At 26.9% G+C, this 11,796-nt stretch overlaps 1 protein-coding gene across 1 annotated transcript; it reads right to left on the bottom strand.

The window, feature by feature from the left end:
* Positions 1-2,642: 2,642 nt before the first annotated feature.
* Positions 2,643-4,015, bottom strand: LOC8281789 (cyclin-dependent protein kinase inhibitor SMR6). Its single transcript, XM_015720685.3, has one exon. It carries the CDS (start codon positions 3,412-3,414, stop codon positions 3,082-3,084), a length of 333 nt encoding a protein of 110 aa, XP_015576171.1. The 5' UTR covers positions 3,415-4,015; the 3' UTR covers positions 2,643-3,081.
* Between the last annotated feature and the right edge of the window lie 7,781 nt (positions 4,016-11,796).

Here is an 11,796-nt window from a genome sequence, read left to right as displayed (position 1 = left end):
TATATACAATGAAAATAGTTTATGGAGTCAACAAAGAGAACATCCACTGAAAATTCAGTAATCTCTTTTATTATTTTCTCTTTCAAAATTCAAATGGGTGTCTGAAGTATTCTGCTCTTTCCCATAACATTCCTTCTCAGTTTAGTCAGAAACAAAATCATTTATATTAAAATCAAGGAATTCACGAGAAAATCACTTATTGAGGACTGGTACGACTGGTAAAAAAGAAAACAATTTTACATAAGCATACCCATTTGTTAACCTGCAAGGATTAAATTAAGGTTGTGTTTGGATTGTGTTTCCTATACCAGCTTTTTGAGAAAAAAACAAAAAAAAAACAGACACAATAAGCTTATTTAAACAATAGGGTTGAAAAAATTAAATTAATCAATTAAACTTAAAAAATTTAAACTCGTTTTCTTAACACATACAGTCACAGTCCTTGATTATGAATTACACTGAAAAAAGAAAAACTAAGGCATTTGTTCTAAGTGGGAAACAATTGAAAACTGAACGCATTTGAAAGACTGACAGTCCAGATTTTCCTGGATCATAGCTAGGAAGACAACAGACACTCAAATCAATAATGTGGATAATGACTGAGATTAAACTATTAATTGAATTGTCTCTAATGGAAATTGCTTATGTAAAATAGCCCTTTAATTAAATTCAACTCTAACGTGGCAGGACTACTACTCAAAAACCATTTAAAAAACAATATGAAATTTGCTTTCACAAAATCAGTTTGCTTCCCCGACGGTAACAAAAGACAAAGTTAAGAAGAAAAAGAAAATTATCCATATACATAATAAATGCTTCTTTTTTTCTTTAACAGAAAGACGAATAACAAAAACAAACAGTCTCATGTGGCACCAACTACACAGCATTGTAGTGGAAAAAACTACGGCTCACCAACAAATCCAGAATGACTAGAATCGGACAAAGTAAAGACCTTAAATTTTAGTACAACTTTATCATATGCTTTCTTTAAAGTATCCTAATCCCCAGAGACCTTTGCTTGTTTTCTTTATCTAAATGTGCAAAGGGGAACCTTAAGGTTAGGTGAACTAACAAATCCCATGTACCAAAATATCTTGTCTGTTCCATTATCTTAAATAAATGAAATAAAAAAAAGCCAGTTTTGTTACTTTTTTTTTAATTAGAAATTAATATTATAGGTTAGCTTTGGGGTGCTTTTATGGCCCAACTTTTGATTTACTTAAAAGCATATTATTCAGGGTACGATTAAAATATTTGTTATTTTTAATTTGATTTTAAATTTTAATCTCAAAATATCAACTTTGATAAATGAAATACCTTCTCTCAACAATTAGAAATTGAATTGAATTGATAGACTGGATTTCAGTCAAATTAATATTAAAATGTCTAGATTTTAATTGTTTGTTTTGGATCTCAACACTTATAAATTATTTATATTTATTACTCTTTAATAATATGAGATTTCTAGTGCAAATATCACAAACACCAAAGTTTATTTACTTAACCTTGGAGTTAGACTAGTGGCATAAATTTGGTAAATAATAAATGAAATTATTTTAAATAAATTTTATCTGCTATTTGATTTATAAAAATATTTAATAATAAATAACAGTAACGAATGATGCTGACATCATTTGAGTAATTGATTTCTATATTATAAAATTGATATTATTTTCTAATATAACTTATTTTATTGAAATGTGTTTACTAATAGGGTGATAGAATAAATATTTTAAAAATGTCTCATAATATGTATGCCTAGATTCTCATCCATAAAAATTTAGCCAATATCAAAAACACCAAAAATAATTTAACAAAGTGTCCTTATCATTTAAGTGCATGAAAGTAAACCCAAACAATCCTTCAAAACCAAACCCCACATAGGATTCTAGCCTATCACATTATATTTCTTTGTCATTTTATATAAGAGAGAAGAGGAAGCATTGCTACAAGAACTTGACGATGGTCCTTGGATAGATGAAGTGGTGGGGTACAGTACACAGAGTGAGGATTAAAGAAAGCATTGGCAGAGCATAAAGATAGTGTACTGCATAAAATACTTGAGGCTCTGAGGTTATAAGAGGGTCATAGTCAATAAATATAGAGAAGGAAGGAGAAGGAAGAAATGTACATCCGTGCAACTATTAGCCATGAAAAAGATTTTACTTTCATAGATTTTTTTTGCACAAACTTTTGGCTGGTTTTCCTTTCTTTCCCTTTATATTCTTCCCACGTATTGTAACTAAGCCTATGTACTATACACGTGTGTGTACATGTTTCTTTGAAAGAATGAAAGTTGGTAGACTGCAAGCTGAGCTAATGCCTAATGGTGAAGTTTGAAGGAAGGAAGGTAAAGTTTGCCACTTGCCTTTGCCTCCTGCAGTGTGAACACTAAGATTTTTGGTGCAAAATATCACTGAAACTAATTATTGAGAGAGAGAGAGTGAGTGAGCGAAGAAAAGAGGTTGATGAATGATTGGCAGCGCAGAGAATAGGCAGAAGAACATAAATGAAGGAGGTACTCTTTTGCCCTGCCTGGCCTGCCCATGCCACTTTCTACTTTCTAACTAAACCAATTCTGAATAAACCAAAAGTACATTAAGAGTAAGTGATGAAGGCCCATTAAAAGTTTAAGCTCTATCTTGGTAACAATAGAACATAAAAATAAATATATATGAGCTTCTTTTCTAGGCTGAATGAAACCAAACTAGTACATCAGGTGCATTCTTGTGCTCAATACAAGCAGCAGTAGCAGTAGGTGAGAATAATAATAACAAAAACATTACCCTAAAGCAAGAAACTTGGAAGGAAAAAAAAAAAAAAAACAATACAATAAACTCCTCACTTAGCAAAGAAAAAGGTAAAAAAAAAGAAGAAAAAACTAGTCATGTCATAAATATATCATCTTTGTACAACTTCAGTCTTCAGCTCCTAATCACTACAAAAACATAAAAAGATAGATAACAAAGAACACCAGAAAAGAAAAGGAGACGAAATAAACTACAAATTCTCTAAAGTATTTAACTAAAATCATTCTTGAGGCCAAACTAGCTAGCTAATGTTGATTCAGGCTTGTCACTCTCAATTTGCTTTCTCAACATAGCATTTAAATACTGATTCCAAGTCAGGAGGGCTAAAGAACTCTCTAACACCACTGTTATAGTTACACCTAGAAGGCCTTCGCTTTCTTGGAGCAGGCGGGCATGGCAATCTTTCTGGTATTCTTGATTCTTTTGCAGTTGGAGTAGTGGAACACTGCTCTTCTTCACTATCATCGCCGTTTTCGCTAGCTTTAGCTCTTGGCCTCGTGCTTATAGGCTTCAGGGAAGTCCTAATAGCGATTCCAGCAATCACCCATTTCTTCCCTTCTGAATCTAACCCAGAGTCCACTTGTGATTTCTTAGAGAACCCCATGTTTTTCAATCAGAAAGTTTTCTAATTAAAAGAAAGAAAACCCAAGAAAGAGTAGTGCCAAAAAAAACAAAGAAACAAAAACAAGAACAGAGCAAAATGAGTAGAATCAAGAACCAAGAAAACAAGGGAAGGAAAGAAAAGAAAAGAAAATATTGGGTTTGATTCAGGAATCGGAACAAAATCCAGAAGAGAATTGTAAGAGGGTATAAGAGAAAATGATTCAAGAATCAGAACAAAATCAAGAAAATAATTTAAGAAAGAGTAGAGTAGAGGGAATAAGAGCAAAGGGTCTTTGGATACTAAGATTTTTTGGGTTCTTGAAGAAAAGACAGGGAAAATTAGCTTTGAAAGAGGGGAAACGAAAAGGGAGAGATTTTGAAGAGAAAAATAATAAGTAAGAGATTTGAGGGAAAGAGATAAAAAGAAAGATTTATATATAATTTTTATTTTGAAAAAAAAAAAAAAAGCTAAGCTTGAGGGGCGGCTGCCCGGGTTACTACGGGCAGCCGAAATAAACGAGTGGAAAAAGAATTTTGGCGCCAAAATTTGAGAGATTTAGTTAGCAACGGCTCTTTTTCCCGCGTCTATTATTTTCTGTGTTCCTATTTTGCCCTTCCGCATTATTAATTTTCCTTTTGGGGAGTGATGATAACAATCTGCGAGTCTATTTCAGTTCCTTTCTTTCTTATTTCATAGTGCATTTAAGTCTTAATTATAAAATCAAACATAATATATGTCTCCAAAGCTGTATGAAAAAAAAAAAAAAAAGAATTAATTGTAATATTAATAAAAAAGAAAACTATTGATTCAAGGAAAAGAAAATGCTTGATTAACAAGGTCAAGCTTGACAGTTGACGTGCTCATATGTGAATACCGTTATAGAATTTTGATTGGGAGGCCCATTATAAAAACTGAACCCAGTCCAGCTTTTAAATCTTTTTTTTTTTTTAAATTAATAATTTACATCAGGACTAATTTCATAATTCAGGTCGTTAGAAATCTTTTTTCATAGAATAATATTTTATTTTATTATTATCTAATTTAAAATATTTAAATATATATATATATATATATATATATATATAACGGTTGGATATGCAATTTTTTAATTAGAATTAATTGATACAGAATTTACTTGAATCAAATTCTTTCAAATCTTTAAGAATGTAAAATGAGAGCACGTCAAATATAATTAAAAGTATGCAACCAATTCTCTTACATCTTTGTCTCAATCAAATTGTTGGTCTGAGATTAGAACAGAAATAGGAGGGTACGTACAAGGCTCACAGTATGTCAATCATAATTAAACAATTAAACTCTTTGAAGTGTGTCTATATATATATATATATATATATTATGTTATAATATTTCATAATCTGCTAAGGCTTCATTAACTCATGCTTTTACTTTACCACCAGAGTCTGAGATCAGAAGAATCTAAGTCTTTGGCAGAACTCTGAAAACAGAATTCAAAAAGTTGGAGGACATATTAACCATACATCTCCAGAATTAACAATCTTTCCTTTTTCCTTTTTGTTTAATAAACTGAATGGAACCAACAATATAATATAAATATGTTCTTATAAATGCCCGGTTCAAGAATTACAAACATTCCCTCTCGAAACGCATCCTCAAATACGAAAGCTCCCAATTAATAGGGAGAACAAGAATTGGGCCATCACAGTCAGCGATCACAACATCTAAGCTTCACCAAAGTGGCAGGCTGAGGTGGGGGTACCGTGGGCGGCTGGCTAGCCAACTTAAACCGCCCAACAGAGGGAAGCAAGCCATGTTCATGTTTCTGCCGTTTAATATCGAAGATGACATGGTTCCACCTATGCTACTGACCTTGGATTGGAGACTTCACATGCATCTCCAATTTTTGTGGGTCCTTAATTTAAGGCCCCACCTCATGCCTCTTGATGAATAAATTCTCTTCTATTTATTTTTATCATATATACCCTTATTATAAATATTATTATTAATTGTTGTATTTATATTGATTTTTTTTTTTAATTATGAATGGATAATACTAATAAATTAATTAATCAATACACATTTAATGCTTAATAAATAATATTATATATTAAATATTTAATTTAATTTATTTAGAAACAACGTAATAGACTTGAGTGTATATAATGAATATTGTTCAGTTGGGACAGTGTGCAAATCCAAAGCACCTACTGTTCAACGTTGCAGACTGACTTTATGCTTATGTATGTATGTGTGTTAAGAAAGTGATGGTGGGTGCATGATTGAGCACAGAGATAAGTTAAGCTCATATCAGAATAGGACCCATTTGTTATGTTATTTTCTTCTTATCCCAATTCTCCTTTAAGGTATGTGGTTTTCTATGAGTTGTGATGATCTTGACACTTATATGCATCTCTTTCTAAATCAAGGAGAAAGTCATATGGCATTCGAGCCTAAAATGGTAGGGGTAAGAAAATAAAATCCAGCAAATCAAACCGCCTAAAAATCAAATTGACAAAGTTACCTAACCGAATCGGTCGGTTTAAATTAATTTTTATTTACAAAAACTTTTGGTTACTCAATTTTTTTAAAATTTTTATTTACAAATCATTAAGTAATCAATTCGACATGTTATATTTTTGCTATTAATTTTTATTATTATTTATGTATATATTTTAGATAAATATAGCTTTTATATAATTTTTAAGAACTAGTTTTTTAAATATTTACATTTTATTTATATTTTTGAAATATAAAATAAAAAATAAAAAAAAATATTTAAAATATTTATCAGTTAACTGAAAAAACCAGAAAATCAAGCTCAATGTTTTCATTATTTTGGTTAACCATAAAAATGTGGTTAAAAATTTAGTCTTTTAGTTAATTGAACTAATATTAACCGAATATTTGATTTGATTTTTGGTTTAAATTTTTTAAAAATAAAAAATAAAACTAAACAATTAGTTTTTCTTGTGAGCAAACCGTACTCACCCTATTTTACCCTATAAAATGGTGAAATTTAAGTATTTTGAAATCAGAAAGTTTACTTTTATAGCTCCACCAATTACCTTTTCTAATTGATACTGATATCTTAAATAAGTTACATAATAATAATAATAATAATAATCTAATATCCTTATCAATCATAATTCTAACTTCATTTGAATTTCAAATATATAATTTATTTAAAGAAGAAGGCAGTATTATATAACGCAATGAATTGTGCAACAAAATAACCGAATGAAAAAAAATAAACATATAATCTATATGTCCTGAATCAAGTGAGTATTAATTTAAAATTTTACATATTCAAATTTGTGTAAAATTAGTTATATCTAAACTAAGTTTTAATAAAATAGTTAAATTTTTTAAATAAATTTTATATTAGTTTATCAATATTATTCTATAACATTAAAATATTTTTTTCAACTTCATTATTTTCATTTCATTTTCTCTTTTATATATTTTTCTCAAATGAAATGAATTTTTTAATAGATTTCAACCAAATACAGCATAAAAATTCTATTTGTTATTCAGAATAATTCTTTCCTTGTTTTAGTCAAACTCCATGTTTAATGGTTTTAACCCAAATGCTGCAAAATTATTCTATAGATGCTTAAAAATGTAGGGCTAAAATGCTATTTACTCTAATACTATGATTGAGATTTTTTAAGAAATTTATTTCATTTGAAAAAGAAAATGAGAGAAAAAGTAAAATAGAAAGTTTGACTAAAATATTTTAGTATTACATTGACAAACTAATATGGAACTCATTTTGATAGAATTTAGTTTATTCCACACAAACTTGAATATGTAGTATTTTAAATTAACTTTTACTTTATTCAAAGCACATAAATGTTATATTTGTAATTGAGTTTTATAAATTTTATGGATTTCAATCAAATACAATAAAAAATTTCATCTACTATATAAATTAGTTTATCTGATGAAACCCAGAGTTATTATAATATTAATTACTATCCTCCATTTAAGGTTAACGAATTCAATAAAAAAAAAATTACAATTTGAATCTTTAAACTTATTATTAAATATTTAACTCATCCAAAAATTACAAATTTACATCACATTAGTTAGAACCTTACTTTAAAATCATACTAGATCCTCCTTATAAGTTGTCATAATAAATTAACTTCCCCTTTTGCTGGGTATTCTGTTAATTTTTCTATGAAGTTGAAGGAAGAAGACAACCTGTCATATTATCTTTTTTTGTTTGAATCTTTAATTTTCTTTTTCACTGAATATGGTAAAAATGAAAGAAAATCAATCCATCTTTTCTTACAATAAACTGAAAATAGTTGTCTGCAAACTCTAATTTTTGTTTTAATTTGCAAGTAATAGAGGCAAAGAATTTGGTATACACTTTAAAAAGGAAAAACAAAAAGAGGTCGTTAATGCATCAGATGATCACCACTAGCACCTCTACCAAAACCATTATCACTACCATTTTTGTGTATTTCTTTTTTCCTTTCACCATATCCATCACTAATCCATCATCTTTTAAGATTGCAAGTTTATGCATCTGATGCAATAACGAAAAGAATTCATGGCATGAAGATCAAAGTTTAACATAGAAGACCAAAATCTTTAATTTCATCTAAATTCTATTTGAATTTCTTTCTAAAAGGAAATAAAAAAAGATGAAGATCAGAGAATAGTTAATAGATTTTCAAAACCATGCATGATCTTTTTTCTCTATACCTTTTCTTTTACAGTCAATTTAAAATCAACCATTGCCATCATCCCACCTTAATAAATCATATCCTTCAAAGAAAAAGCCAAGCGAATAAAGGAAAAAACTGTTATGCAATTGTACACTTGGGAGAAACAATTTTCCATAGGGAATGAAAATAGATTTAAAGAAGATGAGGAGGCACTAAGGCTGGGAGAGGAGGAGGACGACAATAAAGGGAGGAGGAAATAAGCATATTATTGATGAGTAGAAAAAGAGTGTGTAGAGTAGTTGACTTGGTATTTTAGCAAAAATTAATGTTAGTTGACAAAATATAATATAGGAAAATTATTACCTAATCTCGATGTATGTCTCCCGCCTATACACTAAACTGATAGATGATTGACACATGTTCACTAGTTTTAAATGATAGTATGTGTCAATTATCCAATATCAAAGTATAAAACACTCATACATATATATCACTCTCCTATTAATTGTGATGTATATACTAAGCTCGGATAAGAATCTGCCTATAATATAAGAGAGTTTTGAAATATATAGTCAATATAATTATTATTTTAGAAATTAGAAATTTAACTAATTAATAAGTTTTTAAGAAACTAATTTCGTTCCTCGTTAGATAATTAATAATTATATTATTTACTAATTAATAAAATCTTGAAAAGAATCTCCATATTTAGAAGAAAAATGTTGGTTATCTATATATAATCTTTTTTTATATTGTGTTTAATTGAAATGAATAATTTTATAAACTTGATTTTTAAAATTTAAAATTTATATATTTGATTGAAATAAAAATTCATTTAAATTTCTAATCAACTTATTAAATTCGTATAATTTATTATAACTAAACTAAATTTTAGTAATATATCAAGAATTTTTAAATTCAACGAGCGAATATATTTTATAAGAGTAATTATATGTAATTTCCTCTCATATATATTAATTATATGTGGCACTCTTTTAGTGTTTTTTTTTTTTTTTTACAAACTATTTTCAGTGTTTAAATGTAAAACACTAAGGAAACCCATTCAATGATTATTATTATTAGGAGTTGCAATAGTAGGAGATCAAATCTATATGAAGTGTAATTACTTGTGATCTGTATAAAAATTCAAAAGTATAATCATAAGGAAAAGAGATGGTACGGTGCTTCTGGCTAATTGATCATCAATTTGAAAAGTGAAAGGCATTTCCATATTCTTCCAAAAACAGAGAAAAATAAATTATTGAAAATTTCTATTCGTTAGATTTAACTTTATTGTATAAAAGACCAAGAGCTTAGTTGGAGGGGTATCAATTATCCATATGCATGGGCGGCCAATAAAGACAACAATCTCTTGTTTGGTCGGTCTTGATTTTGATTATTTTCTTTGTATCTTATGCAACTATACACATTAATAATGCTCCCATAATTGCACCAATAACCAACAATAACATTTTTTTTACATCTGTATTTATTCTTAATGTATATATAAATATTTGAGTTATATAATTATTATATATTTAATTTATTATTTAATAGATTATTGTCCTAATTAAATAATAATTTCAGTCATAAAAATTAAAATTTTAATTATATTTTAATATTACATTAACTAATAAATTACATTTCTAACTATATATGATTTTTAATTTTAAAAATAGTATATTTATTAAATTCTCAGTATTACAAATATAATTTATAAATTAAGACATAAAATTATATATATATATATATATATATATATATATATATATATGCTTATTTTTAACATATAATCTTTTTAAAATAATTATGTTGAATATAATATATACATTTCTTATTTAATTAATATACTAACTAACAAGTTAGTTTCTAATTTTTAATTCTAAGAATAAAATATCAATTTATATCTAGTTAATTGATAAATATTTTAAACGATTTTTTATATCTAGCACAATAATAAAATTTTAAAATATTAAAAATATTTTCGAAGAAGATATTTAAAATTTTTAAATTATCACAATTTATTAATGTGAAATAATTGTATATTATTGTTGTCAAAGTGTTATTATAAATTTATTTTATATTATTATTTATAATAAAAATAATAAGAACGTTATCTGATTAAAATTAGACGCGTAAAATAAAATTTACTTATTGGATATAAATCTTGTCCATAAATCTTTTGAGTTTAATGCTACATAGCCCACTCTTTTTTGTCCCACTTATTACCCCTTTGACGGGGCATTTACTATTTTTATAAAATTATCTTTTAATATTTTAAAATTAAGAGTAGTTTTATAAAAGCAACGAATACCATATCTGGAAGTAAGATGTGATATAAAAAATAGTGGGATGTTTACTAATTTTTTCCATACTTAGTATCAATTAAAAGTAATTAAGTAATTAATAGTTATTTCAGAAAAATAATTCATAATTAATGAAAGCTAATTATTTTTACATTGAGGGTTTTGTGATTATTATTATTCTAATGAAAAAAGTTATAAACCTAATACGTTAATGTGTCTTTATACTTTGCTAGAAAAGTTCAATATCACTTTGAATTTCTGTTTGAACTCATATGTCACCCTTCAATTTATTCAATTTAAATCTTTTTATATTAAACACCTTAATTAACAACACTTTTTACACAATTAGTTTATTTTATTGTTAACCCGTTTTAACGTTTTTTTGAATTTTTAATAATTTGAACTAAATAGGTTAAAAATGTAAAAATGAAAAAAGTTAATGTATGAAAATTAAAGTTAAAATACATAATGTGTTAAAAAGAATTTATATTCAGGACGACATAATGCATGATGCCATAGTTGTTTCCTTTTTTTTTTTTTAAATCGACTTTTGATGATGTGAAGGGCTTTCTATTTGTGCCAACTATTTTAGACTTTTGCCAGATGGACGGTTGATATAGACACTAAGAGCAGCTTTGTTAATTACATCATCAAGTAGCCGACTTGCCTGCCATGCCCACCATCCACATCATCTTGTGCGCTATGAATCACCCCATCCACATCATCTTTCTGTATCATTACTACCACATCTACCCTTCGTCCCCTAAATCAAATAATAAAGAAAATAATTGACAAAAGTATCCTCTCTTCTTTTCTTTTCTTTTTTTTTTTTTTTTTATCAAATTTACAGTATTTTTTATTTTTTATTTTTACTTTGTTAAAATATGAAAATACAGTTTCTTTTTCATAATTATGATTTTATTTTTTTAATTATTTTTACATAAAATAATAAAAAAACTAAAAAACAACTAAAAAATAACTGAAACATAACCATACTATAAAATTGAAAAATGAAAATTAGAAGAACAGTGTTTTTAAAATAAATTTATACAGTAAAAATAATATTTTTTATAACTTTTATTATATTTTTAAAAAGTTCCTAATAATAAATGTATAAAGCCATTTTGGGGTTTGACATACTAAGCTGGTTGTGTTAGCAATATTTCTATTTATTTCAATAATTTGATAGCTCTTACAAAAAGAATTAATTTTTCTTTTAACGTTTCGAATTCGAACTTTGAATATGCAGCTGCGTTAAACTTTTGAAAGAGTGTTTTACCACCCGTAAAGATCATATCCGACACACTCTAAATTAACTCTAGATATATGGATAAAAAAAGTATTAATTTTTTATTTCTTATTTATTAAGTAGTAAATATAATTGTAATTTAATTAAAATAATTTCTTAAATAGTAAAA

This window comes from Ricinus communis, chromosome 5, assembly GCF_019578655.1.
Source record: "Ricinus communis isolate WT05 ecotype wild-type chromosome 5, ASM1957865v1, whole genome shotgun sequence".
Classification (NCBI taxonomy): domain Eukaryota; kingdom Viridiplantae; phylum Streptophyta; class Magnoliopsida; order Malpighiales; family Euphorbiaceae; genus Ricinus; species Ricinus communis.
The sequence above is the reverse complement of the archived record's forward strand: the minus strand, read 5'-3'. Positions and strand labels throughout refer to the sequence as shown.

Coding starts and splice junctions, on each gene's coding strand:
- LOC8281789 (XM_015720685.3), bottom strand. CDS start 3,414: ATGGGGTTCTCTAAGAAATCACAAGTGGACTCTGGGTTAGATTCAGAA.